Consider the following 23,031-nt stretch of genomic DNA (forward strand, 5'->3'; position numbering starts at 1 on the left):
ATTCCAAAACAGTTCTGTAATATGGTGCAATGGCACTCTGGCACTGTAGTGAAACAGAGTTAAAGCAGGCACATCTTAGCCTGCTCTACTGACTGAACAAATCCAGAGCTCTCTGCTTCTCCTTAACTGTGATGCTCCAGACCACTAACTGTCTTGGTGGCCCCTCATTGCACTTGTAATGCTTATTCAATGTTTTTCTTGCAATACCAGGTTCAAAATTGGACTCCAGAAGCACTTGCATAAGTGTTGAAGATGGAAATTAGCACTCCTGTCACCCTGCTGGCTATGCTCTTTTTAGTGCAGCTCAGTGTGCACCACTGGGTGCACCACTGACTCATGCTCCATTTGTTGTCCACTAGGATCTCCATGTCCTTTTGTGCAAAGGTGCCTGCGGACCAGTCAGTCCCAGTCCATCCTGGTGCATGGGGTTGTTCCTCCCAAAGTGCAGGACTTTGCACTGTATTTGTTGAACTGCTTCGTGGTCCTGTCAGTCCATTTCTTCAGCCCGTCTGGGCTCATCTGGATTGCAGCTCGTGATTTCATCCTTGAACTTGCTGAAGCTATATTTTATGCCACTGTTCAGGTCATTAAAGTTCTGCTAGTAATAAGACAAATGAAATTTCACTTCAGAACAATAATGGATACTCTAGTGGACCAAACCTTGTTTGTAGTATCTGAATAAATTTAATCTAAATTATCATTATCTTTTTGCTTTGTCTCTTTCTTTTTGATCATAGATATACAAAATTTCAAGGATGGGGATGTTGTGTATACTGGAGGATTGTACCAATGCCTCACTGCTTTTTTGGGGACATATTTATTGACCTTGCCATTGGTTCTTGTTGCTTCTTCACTCAGAGACATTGTAAGACTTTTTCTCCTTTCTCTTTTATGGACTCCTGGCAGCCAGTCTATCTTCTATCATGCAAATAATTCTTGTGCCGCAAATCTTTTCCCATCTTTTTCTTCTGTGTTGTTTCTTCCCATTCAGACCCCTTTCTTTTTTCTGCCTGCTCCAGAAATTTCTATCAGTCTCAGTAATCCCTTTACCATGCTCAGCTCCCATTCTCCTTACAGCAAAATTTCTGTATGTCCCTTGTTTAAGCCATTCTCCTTGTGAAACAACAGAGGTTCATATCCCTCTTCTTCCCTTCATTTATTTCTTCTTTCTTCCTATTCAGTCAATAAACCATTCAGTGATTTATCAGTAAATATGTCTAACTGGGAAGTTAATAGGGAAGACATTCAGTTTATAACTGGGCAGAACAATACTAACTAACTGGTGTGGCCAACTGGATGTTTATTTGATCTGCAGAAAACTGTAGAGGTATTTAAGCTACTGGAGTGCTACGGTGCTGCCCATTCCATTGTTATCACATTACTTCCAAGCAGACAAATGTCATCGAAATGATGTCATAACACTTAGCCAACTGACTTATGTGATGCTGATCCCAACACATTTTTGAAATATGTTGCAGTTCTGAGGCTGGATCTTTCTAGGTTAGTTTTGGGCAATCTTATCTATATCAAGCAGCATCTACAAAAATGCCTCCCATTTGTCAGCACAACATTTCCCTCTGTACTGGTTGTATTTTATTCTATTGCATATGCACATTTTTCAGATTTACTGAATAACTTCCCTACTGTAGCACTGCAGCTGACCACTAGTTCAGTAGCAGCTAACAATACTGGGATTTTATCCTCTTTGGGTGCTTTTCATGTACAGATACAAGACTAAGATGTCACTTTCTGATTGCATCCTTTTGAAAAGTGGTGTTTCATTCACTCCCTTAGAAGATTGTGTCAGTATCAGAAGCAGTATTTTTTATTAGTTTTGAATAGAAAATATTAAATTCTTAAGATATCATTTTAATCTATATTTTATCATGAATACAACACTATTATGAGTCATAATAGTTCAGGCTCAGCTCCTGAGAGCAGTGCTTTTCCATTGCATAGTTCTCCCTTGTAAAAACAATGTAGGCTGAGGAGGAAGAGGCAAAGAGAAAAGGAAAAAAACCTACTGTCTGGGAAAAAATGAATTAGTGACACAGTTTGTATCAGTGCCTGTGGGAATAAGCCAAAGCTGGGGCTGAGGCATGCTATTTAAATGGCAGTATGTGATGAAAAATAAGTCTGATCTGACTAGCAATTCCTATTTATCTGCCTCATAATGGAAGAAGGAATTTTACTGTTTTAATAGTGGACTTAATCACTATGTTTTTTTTCTTCACTTAGTTGTAAAAAAAACAAACATTCAAGGAACAAGATTCTTTGGATGAGAATCCTGTAATACCTAATGCAGCAGGAGCAGATTCTTCCTAGACCTCACAACAGAAACTACAGAAGTACCATAGAACTTTCCTTTAGTCTTTTGTTATGAAATAAGGTGGCTGGCAATTGCATTCTATATAATTATGGTTACACATTAAAAGTCTTGTCACTGGTTCTAAAATTTGACCCTCTGTGTGGCTGGCTACTGCCAGAGCTTCGTAGCTTCTTTCTCATTTTTTCAGCGAAACATCAGTATGTGGAATTTCTGTAGCTAGAAATGAATCATAGATGCTGAGATTTCAGAGAAATACACGAATAACTTGAAAGAATAAATTTAACTTTATATTTATAAGCAAAGCAAAATTTATACATTCTGATTTGATGAGTTTTGGAAATGCACATGTCTAAATCCAGGAATGATGGCACAATTACACACAGAGAAATGTAGTCATTCTTAGACTGATGAACGTATCAATCTGATTTGAATGAACAGCTTTTTATTAAAGCATATTTGTCCATGCCTTCTATCTTAATTGAGAAGGAAATTCAAAACATTCCTCCATTCCTGCTGACAAAGCCCTAGTTTTAATAGTGATTACTATTATGTGGAAAAATATCTATCTGAAGTGTAAAGTCCAAGGATACGTATGAGAAGCAAATGCAACTGCCCAGCATAAATCTCTTGGTCAACTATGTGCCTTTTCCTTTTTGAATGAAAATTATTCTTGTACTTGTTCAAAATCAGACTACATGCTCTTGGGTTAATGATCTTTTGTCTTACACATCTGTTAGGAGAAATGAATAATCATGAGGGATAGAAACAATACAGAAAGGTGATAGTTTGCTAATCAGTCAAGGACCTTGCACTAATTCCTGGTCCCTTGAGCAAAGCCTAAATAAAGTCACTTGGAGGTAATCGCTATGTCAGGATTGCTAGAAATAGCAACCTCCTCCACTCTCTGGAAGTGAGTTATGAAACATGAGCAAACACAACCTCTTATCTATTTCTGGAAGTCATTTTTTTATCTTTGTCCCCATCACCACCAGTAGCATCAAGGCTTTGGGTCATGGATCATCACAATTGCAGGTCTACCCTCCCATTGTGTTCCTCAGAGTTTTAGTTTACTGATAGAGGTGATGCTTTTGTTGGGCATTTCTCCATGATGTAAGGAATATCAATTCCTTCTGCATTTTCTGTCCTAGAATTTTACCTCTCACTAGTTATACTGCAGAACTATATAAGTTCTGAAATACTTCTGTCCTCCTAAAAAGGTAGGTGAGGTGCAGGATCTGGACCATAATTCTTAAAGTGTTCAGATTCTTCCTACATCTAAACCATTTTATGGAATATTTAAAGGCATATGAACCATAAAAGTCTTATGATAGACATGCTACAGCAAACATGGTCAGAGAAAGAGTGAGAGCTGCGGCATTTTAGACTGGGAAATGGGACTGCTATTTAAGTTTATGAAGAGTGTGGGTTTGTCTTCCAGACCATCCTTATGTGTGTTTGGATCTTAAGACTGAGAACTTTATAAGATCACTTAATGTAAAAGATTAAGAATATATGGTATGTATAAGATTTAGAAAATTATCCTGGTAAATATAATCACCTGTTTAACATTTGACTAGTCCTTTTCACTTCAGACTTACAGTTTAAGGTTGATGCAAATATAAACATTTATGCTTTTATGAAGTGATGAAGTCAAATTCTTACTTTTCTAAGCCTCAGTGCCAGAGCACACATGAGCAGATTGCTCCACACTTGAACAGAGACCTACATTTCAGCATATATGCCATCTGGGCAATACTTACAAGTAACACTGTAATGGTTATCTAACCAGCAAGTTTATAGGATTCTGTGTGTTGAATTTGCCTGTTTATTATTCCATGGATAGCTGCTGTCTGGTGAATATTAACCTCATTTCTTGAATGCTTTTCATCTCTGAACTCAATTATTTTCTTTAAATCAATTTTAAATTAGAGACAAAGCCTGTCTTACATTTTTATTTTGATAAATCTGACTTTACCATTTTCAGCAGTAGATTTATTAGTTACAACACAGACACGGGATCAAATTGTGACCTGTGGTTTCCTCTGAAATAAATTTCTGTATCTCATCAAGAAATTAGGACACCAAAACTTGTTGGAAGTCAAGGTTCTAGTGATTTTGGTGTATGTAATGAATCATAAAGAATCCTGGAATTCTATTTCTGTCTCATTTTTCTGCTTTGTAATTATGAGCTACTCCCAGTGCTCCTGACTAACTACCTGCTTCCCTTCTCTTTTCAGATCCCCTGTACTTTAGACCTAATTCAATTTCAGCTGTTGTCTTCTATGCCATCTGCATATTTTCTTAAACATTTCTCTTGTACATGAAACTTAAACCACATTCAGTGATGAAAAGCCCAGCAAAGACTTCTAAAGGCTTTCTTTTACTGGAGGAGGAGACCAGTGTTTTTAAGGGATTCTACACAGGGCTTTTTAAGAATGAAGCGATTGAGTGTTTCATCTGGAGAGAGGTGTTGATGGACACAGTATATTCAGGCTTGAGGAAAGGAGGGGAATCCAGAGGGAAGAGTTAAGCACACTGTCAGAAAAAGGAAGACGACCAGAATGGAAGAAGTCAGAAGGAAGCCTACTGTCTCATTTGGTACTCTTAATGACCCACAGAAAAAGGGCCCAGTGAAAGCAGATATAGAAAGGACATACTTTTTTCCCTCAGAAGGAACTTGTTTGAATTAAAGGTTTTAAGTTAGAGTGCCTAAGGTTATAACTTCTTCTTAGATTGCTTCTTCCTTCCTTTCACAGCCCCTTTTAGGTTATCTGAATGCCAAGGAGTTCAGAACAAACATTAACTCTGGAAAATTGCTATGTGCCTGAGGCTCAGGACAGAAATTTCAGTATTTACTGAGTCTTCCTACCCAGGCAGTAAAGTACAACCTCAAATTTGTCCATTTAAGTAGGTATAAAAGATACAGTGCTTTATCTATTACCTGTTCTGGATCTGGAGATTTGGCTGTGAGTCATGGCAACGAGAAGATGTCAGAAAATGGAAATGAAAACTGAGGAAGAGGTGGAAAATAGTATGTGCTCTGTTTGGATTAAATACATAGTTCCTGTGTACCTTGTTCATGTCTCCACTTTTAATATGGCAAAGTCACTGGAATATCTTGGGTGGTTCCAAACCTTCATCTGTTATCTTGCCTCAAATTGTTCATGGCACAGGTATAGTAATTGTTCCTTGGCTAACACTGTTCTTTAGCTTCAATAACTCTTATCATTTGTTGGTGTTTACCTCTCTGATGATGTGTGTATACAGACACCTGTCACTTCCCATCTTACCATTTGTTCACTATGCAAAGCACACTAAGCTTTTATAGTCTCCTCTTATAAAAGAGGTTCTTTAATTCCCTTGTCTCCCCTGCACCTGTTCCAATTCATCCTAATTCAGCTTTATGAGGCCAATAGAGTTGTCTCAGAGGAGGTCATACCATGACCTCTCCAGCTCCAGCGACATGTCCTCAGTTTGTTCCTGGATTTTTCTGTGAGCAGTTCCTGCCTGGTGATGCTTTTTGACGTGTTATCACCAACAAACCCCACTCTTCCTTCTTCTCTTTCACTTCCTCTTCATATGACAAAAAACATATCAGCCAGGGAAATGATTCAAGACCACCGTGCTGCAATTTCTAGTACTAAATTTCACCCACTGTAGCTTATACAATGTTCAGGGATGTTGAACTTTTCTGTATAATAACTCCACACTTTCAACCTGTGCTATTTGCATTTTTCTTTATCCAACCTGTAATTTTGTCCTCACTTCACTACTAGCAAATAAAATAATCTCACTTCTTCTTATTCAGAAAGTCTACTAAAATTTAAATCACAATAATTCACCCTTCAGTCCAGTGTCTTGTCTTTTGCTGAGTCAGTCCCTCATCCATTTTACACCACTGGTGCTAATCTCTGTCTTCTCTACTTGCCTAGCAATTCCCTGTGTGTCAGAATAACAAATATTTTTAGAAGTCATTTGATTTCTGTGCGTCACATAAGGAACTAAGGAACACATGCACACTAACAAGTATGTTTACAATTTTAAGTGCAATCTGATGCACAACACCGTGCTAAATGAAAAGAGAATTAGAGCTGAAGCAAAACAAACAAATCCTACGCTTAATTTGATAATAAAGATTTTATCTGGAGCTGACAGGAACTGGATCTTCAGCTAGTTTAATGATTTCCAGTTTCCCAGAATCCTTGCAGTAGAGGAAGCAGCGCCTTTTTAAAGGCTGGGGCAATTAATACCACGGAATTTTTGCAGGGAAGCTGTTTATGAAGGCAACGGGAGACTGCACAGCAGGGAGCAGTGCTGGAACCCATGTGTATTCATGGGAATTTCATAGGGAAGGGTGTGAACCTGTGATAGCCGTTTGCACGCAGAAGCTGTTGGACTCATCCCTTCACCCCACATGTAGTGGGAAACACAGAATATGCCTAGTTGGAAGGGACCCACAAGGATCATCAAATCCAAACCTTAGCCCTGCATAGGACCATCCCCAAGAGTCACACCTGAGAGTATCATCCAAACGCTTCTTGAACTGTGTCAGGCTTCGTGCTGTGACCACTTCCCTATGGAGCCTATTCCAGTACCACGTCCCCAACACAATCTCCTGTGGAGGGACCCAGCCTTTCCGAACCTGACAAGGTCTTAGGGCAAATAGGCTTTATACAGGCATAAAAAGCCCGGGCAGCCTTCCTGCGACCTGCGCATTTAATTTCAGCAGCCAGCCAGGCTAAGCTTCCTGGTTTATGTGCATGTCTGTATGCGCACATATCTTACTAGAACTTGAAAACTATTCCTATACTGCCTGTGCGTAGTGCTGGACACTCATGCTTTTCTATATTCCCATTTTCTGGGCGCCGCAGCAGGCGGTGTCAGACCCCTTCCCCGCACCGGGCATTCCCAGCGCTGTCCCGAGCCGCCGGGACACCTGAGGAGCCGGGCCGGGCAGGGGGCGGCGGGCGGGCGGTGCGAGGCCCTGCGGCTCTCCCCGCCCCCGGGCAGCGGGGTCCTGCCGGCTCTGCCGGCCCGCCGGCGGCGGGGAAGGGCATGGAGTTGGCGGGAGTCTATAAAAAGCCGCCGTGAGACGAGGCCGCCGTCCTGCCGGAGCCGCCGGGAGAGGCGGTGGCGCGGCGCCGCCCCGGCACCATGATCAACCCCAACTCCTACCCGTGGGGCTACGACAGCGACAACGGTGAGCGGGGGGCCCGCCCGGCCCGGCCCCGCCGCGGGTCGGGGAGCACAACCCAGGAAAAACGGGGGCTCCGCGTCCCGAGGGAGCATGACGGGAGAATACGGGCTCCAGGCGGGCCCGGGGCTGTGCAGGTGGCGTGGCCGTGGCCGGCTGGTTGTCGCTCGCAGGTGTGGAAGAGGCGATGGTGGTGGCAGGAGAGGTCAATGGCAGGAGAGGTCGATGGCAGGGTGTCTCTAAGTTAAATAAAGTCAGTTTTCCTACTGTTAACGTAACTTAAAATTTGACATAGCAAATGTCAAATTTAAGCTAGCCTTAAGTTGGGAGTGCAGTGCAGCCACGGTCCCTCCTGCCTGCAGAGGCTGGGGACAGGCGTGGCCTCTTGTTCCTGCGCTTTGCTACAGGAACTAACAGCTGAACCTCGGACAGGCATAGTCCACATGAATTTACTGGTGAAACCATAATGATAATTAAATCTATGTTTCAAATTCCTGGTTTGTTCAGGGATTGGTGGTCGTTTCTCACTCCAGATGAATACACGGTGCCACATTTGAATAATTTTGTGTATATCCCATCAAATTTCTAGCCACTGCTGGACTCAGAGTATACACCTCTAGTTTCCTTCCTTGGTGTGTTGTCAATCTCCTAATAATCAGTCTCCTAATAAGTCTTGAGGTTGCTATGAGAGTTTTAAGTTCAGTTGAATGACTTGCAGTATCCAGTATTCCAGCTAGAATAATTGGATTGCATTTTGTACAGTCAAACTCTTGACAGGGCATGAATAATAATAACCAGGCAATTAGTAACCTACTTATTAATGCACTGAATTGATGTTCTGTACCAAAGCAAAGCCAAGCTTGCGTTTATTGTTACAAAAGTATAATTTATACCTAGTTGGAAAAGGTTTTCATGATATTTCTCTGTACTTTTTTCTAGGACCAGATCAGTGGCACAAAAATTACCCAACTGCAAAAGGACGTCATCAGTCACCAATTGAAATCAATAATAAAGAGGTGCATTATGATAGTTCCCTACTGCCATGGTTTGCTAGTTATGATCCTGGTGCAGCTAAGACCATCCTCAATAATGGGAAGACCTGCAGAATTGTGTTTGATGATTCATTTGATAGATCAGGTCAGTTTTGTTTGCCTCTCTGACTGTCATTATATATCAGTGATATTTGTCAATTTGTATGGAAGAGCCTGCTCTGAATGCTCAGGCTGTCAGAAGGTCTCTGTGTACTGCCTATGTGTGATGTGCACGTTTCTGTGACTCCAGTGCCCTGCACTGCTGCTGGGAAAGGCCTGGGACTACTTTTAAAGTCTATAGGTAAAATCCTAGGGAATGTAGAGAGCTGCAAAGAAACATGGTGCAGGATGAATTACGGTGTAAGGTAAAGTTTTCTGAGTTTGCAAAAAGCCATTGCAGTTGTGTTGCTTTCCAGGAGCTAGGAGTCCAGGCTTTATGTGTGAGAGCTGAATTCCATTTAAGCTGTTTGAGATGCCCAACAGAACATCTTAAGTTACAATATTTAAAAACTCTATTCATGTAATTTCTGATCAATGAAGTAATGAACCAGATGTTGCCACGAAGTCATGGTATTTAATCTGTTAAAACTCTTTGGCATTCATGAGATTTTGTCTTAATGAAGATTATAAGGCAGAGAAATTTCAGTGTTTCAGGTCTATTGTTCAAAATCTTTTATCCACTTGTATCTATGACAACATACAGTGTACAGACTTATTTCTTAACTGCATTAAAAGTTCCACTTTCTATTACAATATAACTAGGATTGACAGCCATAATTACTAGGAGGAATTTTACCAATAGATTGTTTCATGTTAAGTATATGTGGACATGGATTTAATTTAATGGATTTTAACTAATGACTTGGGTTTCATGAAAACTGAGGATCAAAATGTATGTAAACTAGTTAATATACTACCAAAAGTCACCAATTACTATGCAGTCAAGAGATTGATTACTTTTCTAGCAAAGTGGGAATTTTCAATGTTATTTAAAGAAAAATATTATTCATGTCAGATAAAATGATACGTAAAGAGATGTAGCTGTGGCATAGAAGAAGACCTCCATGACTATTACTTAACATTTTTTACCATCTGTTGTATTTGTTAGAACAGCATCAGATATATCATCTTCTGCATAAATGCCAAAGGATTTTGAAAGGGAGGGAGTATCCAGGCGCAACAATCTACAGCATGGATGCAACACTCACCAGAAAGAGCAGAAAGTTTTGCCATGTTCTGAATATTTTTTCAGATGAACTGCTCAGTAGCTGTTGTGTTTTGATCTCAGAAGTAAAAAGTGACTCACTGCAAAAAAAGTAGGTGTATTTCTCAACTCTTTGAAGTCAAGAAACATTCAGTGTTTGCTGTTACGTCTCCTTTGTTATACCATTGCCTTCGGAGACTGTGGGTGGTGTTCCTTCTCTAATATAATGCTAATTGCAGGACAAATTCCACTGTGCATACTCCTACTGACTTGAACATGTTTTAAGCTTTTTAGGATATGTACAGTGGCTTATTTTTTATGTAAAAGAACCACCAGCTGCATAATACATACATATGCAATAGCAATCATAGAGGAATAAAACTTTTATTCCTTTGGAACAAAGACATTCGTTCTGAGTATGTCTGTATATGTATCTACCACTTTGTCTATCTGAATTATGTCTGAGTTAACCAGAAAACTAAGGGCTTCGTTTATTTTTTCAGTTAGAGTGATCATATTTACATCAGCACTTCTATTTAGATTTCCATTATTGTAGATAAAATAGATTGCTGAAAAAATTACAAGGGTCAAAAGGGTGATAAAATTAATTACCTTGGATGACTCCAAGTTTTACATCCATTGTGTCTTGTCTGCCAAGAACACTTGGAATATTCACAATTGGAACAGTTCCTTAAATTGTTAGAGAGAGTGCCATCCAATGTAATTCAGGTATTAGGTTAAATAAGGCCTTATTACTGTTATCTTTGGAGTTAGTCTAGTGGAAGGAATTTGAGAATTTATTTCCAGCTATTTATAAAGCCCGTTTAAGAATCTGCTATACAATTGAAGGCCTAGCTGACAGATAGTTGCTTTAGGAGTGGTGTCACGCCTCTGCTGCCTGCCTGTACAAGTTAATGGACTGTTGTGGACTCAGTTTCCTGTCTTACCAGACCTATGTAGAAGAAGGGCCTTATACACTGTAAAATCATTGCAGGTGGAGGCTGGAGTCTCAAAAGCCAGGAAAGAACTGGGAGCTGAAATCAAACCTCCTATGTGGCTGGGCCCAGTAAAACACATACCAGAACTTGGGTACTTTGGCATCCTAGCACTGGTATGTTTTTTTGGCCTGAATGGCAACTCAGATACTTTTTTAGATCCAGCAGGGACCTAGTTTTGGTTTGAATTAGGGCTGCAATCTTATTTCTACTAGCAGAGTCCATTTTTTTCTAAAATTCCAAAAGTATTCATGTCAGAGAAGTGTCCTGAGAGAATCTACCTCATGGGACCACTGTCATGGTGTTGAGTGAGATATATAGCTTGTAACTACCTTACAATTAATTACTCTTCGGCTTTCCTTGTAATGCCTTGGTTAGGTGGTTATATCATGGTGTTTGATCATTTGAGAAACAGTAAAGATACATAATTCTGGTAATGGAACCCAGGCAGAGCAGCTGGGGAGGGCTACACTAAGGCTATATCAAATGGATGCCTTTCTTTACCTTCTCAATTTGTTGGTTTTTGTTGGCATTTTTTATGGAAGTTCATCGACCAGCAAATTTCCAAAACTGGAAAAGATATGTTACAAGGTAGGTGAGAGTGGGAGGCAGGCTGACAGACTTCTGTCTGACACTTCTCTTTTCCAGTCTTTCCCTGTAAGAGTAAATAGTTCAAATAGAAGCAAAAGTAATTCTTCTGCATACCTATTCAGTGCTTGCTTAAAAAAAAAATCAGTGAGAACTGAAATTTCAGTTCCAAAAGCTTTTAGGAAGTACCCTTTATCCTGCAGTTAGCCAGACTGTTTCAGTACAGAAATCCTCTTATGAGCAGAGGCTTTTTTTAGACATTTAAAATATGGCACTGACCTGAAAAAGCTGTGGTTTCTGTACTGCACTGTTAGATTCTGTTATAAAGCAGCATAACAAAGGTAATGTGTCTTTTCAATTGTCATACAGTAATACATTACTAATTTAATTTCACTGTGGTTTACCAGTTCATTTTATGGATTTGGCAGGATGCAAGATCATAACTCTTGTAAGAACAGTTACTTCTTGTCATGTTTATAAATACAACTCATGAGTGTTTTGTTCTCCTTGTATTTTTCCACCTGTCTTTCACAGTATGCCTTCATAGCAAACAGGGAAGGCATTTCTGTAGGCCAAAATTTGCCAGTTTTATAGTGAGAGGACACTTGACAATTGACATGAGCACAGATTAACAACCAGACCCCTACAGAAGCTGCTCAGCAAGTGGATGCACTTATTTCAAACCCCTCTTGTCACATTTCTATTGTCAATGACACTGAGCTAGCTAAGGTAAAGTGACTGAGTGGCCATCTCCACTCGAACTGCATCACACCTTAATTTTGCTGTCTGTACATAGAGTGAGAGACAATGTTTTTATTGCCTTAGTTACATCCTTCTGTGCAACACTTGCCTAGTGATTACATTGAGAGTGAAAAAACCCCATTTTTTTATTAGCCAGTTCTGTCTCATGCTGCTCAGCTTGAGGTAGATCAAATAAAAGGTGATCTTTTTTCTGGAGCAGATGTTCATGTGTGTGTTCATGTAGGATTGCTCTGTGATAGACCATTCTTCTATGTGGATGGGGCGGGGAACAGAATTTGAGCAAAACTGACATGACATTTCTATGTTTGGTATCGGATGCTGATGGAGGGTGATGTGGAAACTCATATATAGTTGGTACTGAGCAATGGGATGAGAGTTTGCAACAATAAGACATCAAAAGGAGTGAATACTTTTTCTACGTTGTCTTCCTGGGCTGGTTTGTATATTCCTGCACCTGGCCCATGTTACTTTAATGACAGCAGGTTTAAGGAACTTACATTTTGGTAACTCTGCTGTGACCATCCTGTTACTTCCTGTACAGCAGAACAAGGAACAGAAATGCCACGTTTCCAATATTCAGAAGTAAGTCCAGCCATTCAGCTAGCCATATGAAAAGGATTACACGGTATTTCAGAAGACTTAAGAAAGAGAAGAGCTGGCTGCCTGTGTATCAGCCTATATTGAGTCTGCAGGCTCCTTTTTTCAAGCTTTTGCTTTTTATTTCATACAGTGGCATAGGTAGAAGCTCAGAGTGAGTCATGGGGCCTTCTGGAAAAGCATCCTGTTGTAAGTGTTTTGTGATAGGAAAACAGCTATTACAGCCTTAAAACTGTGAGTCTCAGATATTTAAGGTGAACATTTCCTGTGTAATAATTGTTAGAATAATTCCCTCTTACATGTAAATATTATATATTAATACTACTGAAAAACAACGTGAAGATACCACCGCTTCTTTTATAAACTTTTATTTCATATTCTTTGTCTGTTATATGGTTGTGTATTTATTTGTGTGGTATTAAAAACAAAAGCCCAGGAGGATAAAAATACCTTTAGGATTTAGGCTCCAAGACATGTTTAAAAAAATAAAGATTTCTTTTACTAATTTTGAACTATGTAGACATATTTTGAGATTTTTTTATATTTTAGATATTGGAGAACTTGATTCTTGTAATTGCTGTGTTTACTTTTCTTTTTTTTAAAATGTAGTGAAATTTCATTTATGTGCATTGTCATTTCATATATTTATATGTTTAATACTACACACTTGCAATTAAGAGAAAGGAAACACCTTTTCGTCCTTCTGGAGATGTTGGTTGCATCATTCTGTCTGCTGAAATTGTGCTAGGTAAAAGTTACTGTCTATTTATAGATGAGTGAAGCTGGAATGTGTTGGCACGAGGTGATGCAGAGCTTCACCTAACGCCCAATCAAAAATGTCTGCTGATGGCCCGTCAGTGGAAATAATGACATGTTTTTACCTTAAAGAGGATTATTTGGTTTTACAGATCTATTCTAATGGAGAATTGCTGGTCTTGTCAGCTACTGCTGTTACCGTGTCTGCGTCGGCCACAGTTCTGAATGTCTGTGGGAAGAAGTAAAAGGAATTTGTTGAGAATAACAGCTTGCTGTGCTCTTAGTACTTTATTTCTTGACATGATAATGGATTTAATTCCTTTTCAGATTGAAGGATATTTTTCTCTGGCATATAAAGACCTGTTCTTGAGTACTGCTGAGTGCTTTATAGGAATGCTGTGACGTCCATCCTCAAAAAAAGTGATTGAGAATTGAATATCTTTTAGTTTTTAATGTTTGTAAAGAATTTCTTCCATTTTTATTGATCCTTTCAAATACACCACCTTCATTTACAATATTATTTAAAAATTGTAAGATTATTTGGAATGGTGGGTATCATTCATCACTGAATTCATCACAGGCTGAACTTTTCTTTAGGACAATAAACTGCATTCTCAGTGATTGCTTCTCTGGTTCATTTACTGTTTTCTTCTATAACCAGAGGGAGTAGCCATTATAGCAGAAGCAGCATCAGTAATTTCATAGCTTTTTAAAGAAATAAGTTGTAGCCTGCAGTAAGATACACAATTTTGTAGTGTTTTGTGGGAATTTGTTTATCATCTAGCACTTCAGTAGTTGATCTCAATTTGTGTACTTTTGTATGGGTAGATACTAGACTGAATTCAAGGAAAGATTAAGACATCTAAATTTAGGTGTCTTATTTTGGAATTTTAAAAGTTGGTGGGTTATATCTCTAAACTGCCATTCTAGTCAACAGAGTTGAAGTTACCTTTAATCAGTGGAGTCCAGAGAGCAAGTCAGGTCACCATCTGTTGGATGTCTACCTTAAGGCAAGCAGAACTACTCTGGAGACTTGACTATTCTGATTACTTCAGTTACCCAAACACGGGCATCTTGCAATATCTTTGATAACCTAATCTATTTCACCATGCCTCCAGACACTGCTTTAGAAATGTACAGTTCTTCTACAGATCCCAGATCACATCTTTCAGTCCTGTCCAGGTGTTTCTGGAATATCCCAGAAAGTACTAGATGCTCATTTATGCAGCTGAATTAAACCAATGATCTCTAATGACTATAATGGAAGCCTAGACACAAAAAATTTTCATCTGCCTGTAAGTGCATATAGCTGAAGATGGTTGCCTGAACTGCTGCTAAAATCAGTGCAGATTTTCAAGCGGCACTCAGTTCTGTCAGCATCTGTAGATGCATCTGTACAGTAAATATGTACAGTAAATATCTTTAAAATTTCATTTAAAAGAATTGGAAGATACTTGAGTCTGATGCTGTTGCAGATTATCCATTGCAGTGCTGAGAGGTGGGCCACTTCCAGGAGTCTTCAGGCTACGTCAGCTGCACTTCCACTGGGGCTCGTCTGATGACCATGGCTCTGAGCATGTTGTGAATGGAGTGAGGTATGCAGGAGAGGTAAGACTCACCACTTTTTACTTTAAAACAGGGTGTAAAGTAAAATTCATCATTATTATTCAAGTGAGACAAAATTTGCCATTTGTCTGCTTTTCAGGTAGTTCTTTCTATTTATTTATCTGCACCATTTTATTCTTACTCCCATCAATTCTTATAAATTTGAATTAGGCTGAAGTAATTCCCACAGCATAAGAAAAATACTGTGTGAAACAAAAGTTTCCATGTTCTCAAAACAATATGGTTTGAAACACCATACAACAAGACTGAATTATTCAACAGGGCAAACTTACTAAAACAGTATTCTGAAAGTATAGTATTATAGCAGAAGTATAAACTTGCAGTAGCAGCAAGGAGGAAGAATGTTACTTTGATTCTCTGCCACTGTAGGATTGTAAGTGAAGATAAGAATTGTGGACTAACAATGTACAGAGTTTACATTCACATGGATTCTTTGCTGGAATTGGCTATAATTTGAATGGAAATGAATCACATATCAGTAGATGACATCTGAACTATGTGTTTTACCTGCTTACATTAGCATCTTATTCAGTTTTAAGATGAGATTTCAGTTATAGTTTTTCAATTTCTGTATTAAGAAGTTTATAGTTTATTTTAAAGCAAATAGTAGTAGAAATGGTAATATATGATGGATATTACTAATATATGACTTGCTGTCCCTTTTTTCTTTTTCCATTTTTGGAATGCCTAATCATCATTCTTTATTGCCTCAAACTTGCTCATTTATATGATGAACTGTAAATTCAGCCTCTAATGGCTTGCTGTTCAATAATGCTGTTCAATACGTGTTTTTCTTTGTTTCAAGCTACATGTGTTACACTGGAATCCCAAATACAGTAATTACCTTGATGCTAGGAGAAGAACTGATGGGGTAGCTGTTTTGGCCATATTTTTGCAAGTAAGTAGAAGCATGTAACCCTTCTTTGTTACTGCTACTGTAGAGTTTTCTATTCTTAGAGAGTTAGAAAAAGCAAAAACCTCTAAATATATATTCTAGCTATTCTACCACACTGAAGGACTTGACTTTTGATAATGTATCCTTTTCAAGTTATAGAGCATGAGTCATGTTATCTCAAAGGACACCCAATAGTACACACACTTGTCCCTGCAGCTATTGTTGTGACTATGTGGCTGGTGGAATGGGGACATGTGTCAGAAGTGGCCCTTTGCCCAACAGCAGTCAGCTGTCTTCTGTGCTAATCGTGGACAGATTTCAAGGACAGATACCTCTTCTAGGCTTTTCATGAACTATTTCCCAAACAAAACTCTCTCACAGACAATACATGTAACACCCTTTTTTTAAATCCTTTTGGGAGCATGCAGCCTTAGCCTGAAATATTGGCCATTCCTCTCTCTTGTTTAATTAATATTCATTAGAGATAGAAAGCCAGATGTCTTTTTTGAGATCAACAATTGCAAACAATAGATCTGACCATGAAATCTGTTTTTAAACTAGAATAAAACTTTTTTCCAAATTCTGTGCTTGAGTCCAAAGAGCTGTTTATCTTTGTTAGGCTAAAATTTAATGTCAACAGGAATAACTATATTGTGAAATTACCTGTTATGCTCTATTTCTGTACTGATACAATGTCTCCCTTTGTATCATAGTATTTGTTGGGGTACAGGCAAAGGGTACAAAGAGAAGACATTAGCTTAATAAGCTGGTATGGGTGATGGGTCGGATTAATGTATTGTAACTTTATGGTTGATGTATGTTTAGATGCACATGTAAAAATATAGGAGAAATAAGAAAGCTGATTAAGAAGAACTCTTTGCTTAGTTCATACTTTCTTTTTAACAGGTAGGGGAAACTCCTAAACCAGAGATGAAGAGAATTCTTGAAGAAATAAATGCTATCAAAACAAAGGTAATGATGTTGGGCTTTTCATTATAGGAAGATTGCTGCAAAGTCTCAAGACAAAAAAAAAAATCGAGATGCCTGACTTTCTAACTTTCAAATTCTGCTCTGCAACATTGTCAGAATATATTTGTAAATAAAACCATGGACAGCTCTTCCTTAACATGAAGACTCCTTTCCTTACATATGAGCCTTCTCTGGCTTTAGTGGGCCTTTTAAATTTGGGAAAATGAGACATTTTGCTAAACTTCACTCACCTAAAAACCAGGCATGGAGTCTTATTCCCTTAGTGGTCAGTGGCAAATAAAAGGCAACTTTGGAAATTGGTCCGTTCAGTCTTAATATAGGCTGCCTAATGGTCCTCTGGAAATGTCACTGACTAGTGACAAGATAGTCTCTGACTAATGACTATCTTGTGTCTCAGATAATGTTATGTGATAAATCTCACATTTCATAGGCTGTCGTGTTCGTTATCAGCACAAATATTATAAAAGTAGTACCTGTCTCACTTCGTTTTATGGTGACCTAATCCAATATTCAATAGATAGGCAGAATTTCCATAAGAAAGGAGGCCAGAAGGAAGAGTATTTCTGCACAGAAGTGAGTGAAACACATTGGTACTGGACACCGCTTCACATGAGTTAGCTCAGGTACAACAAGTAGCATCACGGAGTTTTACGTTGTGTCCTGCTTCTCTGGGCCCATCTGTGAGGGTTGTTCAGTCCACTTATCTTCACACTGCATCATCATGTCTTGTGTAGATCTGTGCTTAGTTTCCTTAGTTCGTACCTTTGAAGTATCTGTTTCTTAAAATAGAGCAAATAGACTAGATCTGTTGATGAGCTTTCTGTTTGGTTTTGTTGTGTTGTTTTGGTTTTTTTTTTAAAGGGGAAAGAAGCTCCTTTTCCAAACTTCGATCCTTCAATTCTTTTCCCGAAATCTCATGACTACTGGACATACCATGGTTCTTTCACTACTCCACCTTGTGAAGAGTGTGTCACCTGGATTATTCTTAGAGAGCCTATCATAGTCAGTTCAGACCAGGTAAACTTCAAATTGATAATATTTTACCCACTCTTTACTTATATGTCACAACCTGATCTTATTCCTTTGACAAGGAAAATGCTCATTGGGTTTGTGAAAAATTACGTGATTAAAAGGACACTGAAATACTAGCCCACATCAGACACCATGGAAAATCACAGACAAATCCACAGACATCAGAAGGCTTTATTAACCAGTAAAAACATAACATAGTGGAGATGATAAGAGATTACAGCAGTTTGGAGTGTGACTGACAGCAAGCTCTAGCTACTATAGATGAGATTTCTTGCCTCCATGGGCAAGACCACTCTTGCAACATCAACTAAAAAAAAGAGTAGTTCTCTCTTTGGTTCTGTAATGGTTTGAGAGCCTTGTATTCTTACAGCATTAACTCTTGCTAGTAGGAAAGGATGCAGCTGGATATGGCTCATACCTTGTATTTTACATAGAGCTCAAAACACTGCATTACACCAAGAGCTCCAGCCATTAACTTGTATTCCTCTGCAACCATTTAAATCAGAACATTGACACATTTAGCTAAAGCATATTTTAGGTTTGCACCAAAAATTTTGATTATGTAGGATTTTTTCAAACGTTTATATTGTTTCAAACTTCCTCCTGTAAAGTCTTCATTGCTGACCATGATGAATGTTTGAGGGGGATGACTGGATAAATTCTGTAATAAAGTCCCTTGAAAAAGTGACCATCTGCAATTAAATGTCTTGGGGCAGTCAGGTACCTTAATTACATTGCACACTGAATGAAGCAGGAGTCCAGTGATCTTACATAATGCAGCTGAGGATTTACAACTTTTTGAATATTCTACTTTGCAAATGTGTCTCTTAAAGCATGCTGCTTTCAAAACCATTGTCTGTCAGAACACAAATGTAATGGGATTGGTGATTCTGTCTGCCCCATATTCTAGATGGCATCACGTAACCAAGTAAGTTATTGAATCGGGTGCTTGACACCTGTGTTTCTGGAAGGCATACGAGCTAAATTTTCACAAACTAGAGCAGCATCAGACAACTATAATTTATTGTTAATGTGAAAAACTTCTTTGGTCATCTGCTGGAAAGAAGTATTTCTTGCTAATCCTCATTTCCCCTCAATCCCATTTGTAGGAATTTGAATGCCCTCATTTCAGCCTATGATTCTACTCATACCACACGAGTCGGTTTTCTAATCTGAGGTTACTCCTCTAGCCAGCAGACTACAGTGATATGATAGCACAAATTCCAAGACTCCAGGATAGTAAGCAAAGGAATATTAATCAAGGGAATGATATATTATGTAGATATAGGTAAACACATAACTTTTCATTTGAGGTTCTCAAGGTGATAATGTGTTTCAGTGCAGTGATTGATGTGTATGTATCACCAAAAATAATTTCCATTTTCTAGTACTTTGTATTTATGTGGCTCTTTCTTTTAAATAATACAACTCAGGTATGATGAGAACCTTAGCTGGCAAGAGAGGAAATATGGTAATGTATTCGTATAACCTACAGCCTAATTTTTTAGTTTATTGAATTAATCTACCTCCTGTTTCCTTGCCCATCCAAAAATTAAAATATGGGGGCAATTTTGAAGTAGGTACTTGTGTGAAAACTACAAATATGGTCTGACTGGTTTCCACAACATGAATCTGCTTTGATGTTTATATTACAGAAGGTCAACTCCAGATTTTGCTCAGTCCTTACTGAGCATCTCTGATTTAAAATCCATTTTTAAAGGAATAACTAATCACATCATTGATCCAGCTTCATGAAAAGATTTTTTGAAAACTGCTGTGTTTGGGTCATGGTCTTTTTTTCTGCTGTTCTAAAGTGAGTGAGTTTTGGGAAACATACAGACTGTTCTTTAACTAGCCCTCCTGTAGAAAAAATGAAGCATTTAAGGTAAAGGTGAAATTATTACATACAGACAGGACACTGGCTCTTATCCTGAGGTAACTGCTTTTCAGGCAGAATTGGCAGTGTGTGTGAATTACTGTATACAAATACAATAGAAAGCCTTCCCTTACTCCAGAGGTCCTGCAGTCTAAACAGCGTATTCATAAGAGGATTGTGTTGCCAATTATTTCTAATCCTAGGAAATGTACTACCATGGCAGCCTCATTAATAGTGATTATTTTAAGTGCGTGTGCATTTGCAGTGGATTGCTTGGATGCTTTTGCAGCCAGATGGTAACTGTATATTAGCCACAAGGGTAAATGCAGTGGCTGTGAATCAGTACTCTTCAGGAAAAGTCAATTCACCAGAAATCCCTGTGAGATGTAGAGTGGGTGGCCTAGCTGCTCAAATTACTTTTAATGAAAGAATAGGAATTTAACTGTGGAATAAGTCTGTCCAATTGCAGACTTAATTTTTTCATCTTTATGTAGTTGTAACCTGAATACATATTTTTTTACTGAGTAGAGCAGATCTTCCACAAATAATAATAAACTTCAGCACCCTTCTCCAATAGTGCTTTGTCAGTATTAAGAAAACTGATGAACTATTTTCATTTCTTACTCTTCTCATACAAATTATTTTTCATATTATACTGGTTATAAATGTGACGTCATCATTTTCAGGCAGACTGAGATAGCTGGCTTTTCTGAACTGTGTAGTGAAGAACAATGTTGAGATGCCTAAGCTAACTCAGTCCATAAATTGGAACGAGTATAATCACAGTGAACCCAGGTTTTACAACCCAAACCAAAGTTCTGCTTCTATTGGACTTGAAGTCTGTACTGGAAAAGGTAGATACATCAGCGTATTGAAGCTCCTTGTGAACAAAGGTGATGTGTGCCATGCATGGGGCTACATTTTCAAGTTTACACATGGAAAATGTGTGCATGCCTTTTGTGGTAAGTGATTTAAACAGGGAAGTGTCAAGTGTCTGAGTCAGAGCTGATGTGCTTTGGGTCTAATGTTGTGCATAGTAGGGACAACAAATGAACATAATGTCTCTGTAAGTGGGCATATGTGTTGTGCCCTCTGAAAATCAGAAAGGAGTAGAGGAAGAGCATTATACAGTTTTGAAGAGTATGGGCAGAACTCCTGTTATGGCATCCCTCAAAAAAACCCATACCTTGGTTAAAAATAAATGGCCAGGGAGAGTCAAGCTGCAGACCTTGTTTACAAACAATTTGAAACCTTGACCAAGTCATTATCCAGATTTATACGGCTGTTGTTAATAATGAACTTTGTGTCACTGCAGCAGAATATATCCTCTGCTACAGACCTACCATGAAAATGAACAACTGGTTTATAATTTAGCCTTAACACCTTGCAATTCTAGAGGCACTAAGGCAGGGTTAGAGTAGGAGAGGTTTATTAGCGCATGTTCTGCTCTATTTGCATTTTCTGAGTACTTCCCATAGTTTCTGTGGCTTTACACAGTCCTGTAAACAGTACATAAATGACACTACTTTTCACAATCCTGTTCAGATAGGACCCATTTTTCCATCTCGACTATTTCTAAGAAGATCACTGTGAGGAAAAGAGCATGAGTATAGTTCTTGTGGTGGGGGGGAGGTGAAGGACATCTTCACAACTTTGAAGGAGATCTTCTCCACAGCTTCTGGGGCTGGACCAGCCTCCTTAGTTTAATTGCTGGGCTGTGGATTTGATCCCAAGGGATTCCCATCAGGACATTTCAATTTTTGCTTTTCTGCAGATGGCAAAGCTCCGCAGCCTATCCAAGAATGCCGAGAATGAACCTGACCACCCCTTGGTTGATAACTGGCGCCCGACTCAGCCTCGGTATTTCAGGATGGTGAGCGCATCATTCCTCTAGGACCTGGCTCATGTTGGGTGGCTCCAAGTGAGGCGACCTCTAGAACTAAGAGATGTTTTTGTTTTGTGTCCTTTGTTGCATTTACACAGAACTCTAGATGTACATCTGGAGGCTGAAACTTGAATTGTGATATGTGAATTTTACTTTCAGAGGATAACATTTATTTAGGCAAATCCTGTTGTTAAAATGGAAATAGAGAATCTGTTTGGTTCTTCATAACTGCTTTAACATTAGCTTTTGTTAATAGTAAAAAGGAGGAAAGAAGATTCTACTAACAATTCCAAAACAGTTTCCTATTGCCCACATGTCCCTTGATGCTTGCCTTATTGCATGCCAAAGAGGTTGCAGTTAAGAGAATTGTTTTCACCATTAAAAACTTATTTTTCAATAGTTGTTTTCAGCATTATCCATATCCAGCTCTCAGCTGCACCAGTTAACGTACAAGGCATTCTTGGAAATAAGTGAAAGCACTCTTTTGGTATTTGATACTTACATAAAATATGAAAGGATAGGAAATTGTATTATAATCATTGATAAAGAACTAAGCTTTTAATTTCCTACAGCAATGGACAGGTGAAACAGAAGTCTGTTCTGAAAACTATATTCACTGAGTTATATGTAGTTAAAACAATGGAAAGAGGAAAGAGCTGTTTCTGTTTGTGTCACAACTGGTTGCCTCTATTAAAAGACTAATTTTCCATTTTAATGTTGTAGCAGTCAAAGTGACATGAATTTTGTGAAGTTGGTCCTCATATCTTGAATATATATTTTTTTCATGTATGCAACTGGCTTTTCTGTGTAAAAAGGGTGTTAAAATAATAAGAGTCCTTAATCTTTTTTGTGGGTTTTTTTGAGACAGATTCTCACTTCACGGCTGTCAGTGAAATTTGTGCATAAATATCTGAAACCACATTTTGGCTCCTGATCAAAATGCAGTTGACCAGGGTGTTCTCTTCTCTTGTTTTGGCATAAACAACAATGAAACAGGATTGTAAGCCTATACCTGAAATAACACTATTTCTGCATTAAAAAATCCAACAATAATAAAGATGTTTACTTAAGGTTTTTTTTGTTCTGTGTTTTTTTACTATTTAGAAACACGTAAAAAGAACAGAATTTTAAAGAAAGACTTATACTCTGTAATATACCTTTATGGAAACTGATGATGGATAACATCTTTTTCAGATGTTTGTTTGAACTACAAGAGTGCTGACTTCACATGACTGCAAGCAAGGAAATAGCATCTTAAATAGCTATTCACT

General features: G+C 38.5%; 1 protein-coding gene across 3 annotated transcripts; it reads left to right on the plus strand.

Moving 5' to 3' along the window:
• The first annotated feature begins 6,943 nt into the window (after positions 1–6,943).
• LOC127462758 (carbonic anhydrase 3-like) lies at positions 6,944–22,821 on the plus strand. 3 transcript variants are annotated; one of them, XM_051771655.1, is made up of 8 exons: positions 6,944–7,529; positions 8,463–8,660; positions 9,663–9,870; positions 14,932–15,064; positions 15,888–15,980; positions 16,884–16,949; positions 17,829–17,984; positions 21,650–22,821. In XM_051771655.1, the coding sequence occupies exons 1-8, from the start codon at positions 7,484–7,486 to the stop codon at positions 21,767–21,769; spliced, it is 1,020 nt and encodes a 339-aa protein (XP_051627615.1). In that variant the 5' UTR covers positions 6,944–7,483; the 3' UTR covers positions 21,770–22,821. The 3 variants fall into 3 exon arrangements, with proteins under 3 accessions (XP_051627615.1, XP_051627623.1, XP_051627604.1); XM_051771644.1 differs by lacking the exon at positions 6,944–7,529 and adding an exon at positions 7,541–7,776 and having other exon boundaries at positions 9,668–9,870; XM_051771663.1 differs by lacking the exon at positions 9,663–9,870 and having other exon boundaries at positions 6,963–7,529; positions 14,946–15,064.
• Positions 22,822–23,031: the final 210 nt, after the last annotated feature.

The sequence above is a fragment of the Manacus candei genome, unplaced genomic scaffold (assembly GCF_025592945.1).
Source record: "Manacus candei isolate 608988 ecotype Guabito, Panama unplaced genomic scaffold, ASM2559294v1 h1tg000008l, whole genome shotgun sequence".
NCBI classification, from domain to species: domain Eukaryota; kingdom Metazoa; phylum Chordata; class Aves; order Passeriformes; family Pipridae; genus Manacus; species Manacus candei.

Bases quoted from the DNA above. Each gene is read 5' to 3' on its own strand.
- LOC127462758 (XM_051771644.1), top strand. From the start codon at position 7,711: ATGGTGGTGGCAGGAGAGGTCAATGGCAGGAGAGGTCGATGGCAGGGT. The intron at 16,950-17,828 runs GTAATGATGTTG...TTTTTTTTAAAG, and splicing joins TAAATGCTATCAAAACAAAG to GGGAAAGAAGCTCCTTTTCC. The intron at 17,985-21,649 runs GTAAACTTCAAA...GCTTTTCTGCAG, and splicing joins TCATAGTCAGTTCAGACCAG to ATGGCAAAGCTCCGCAGCCT.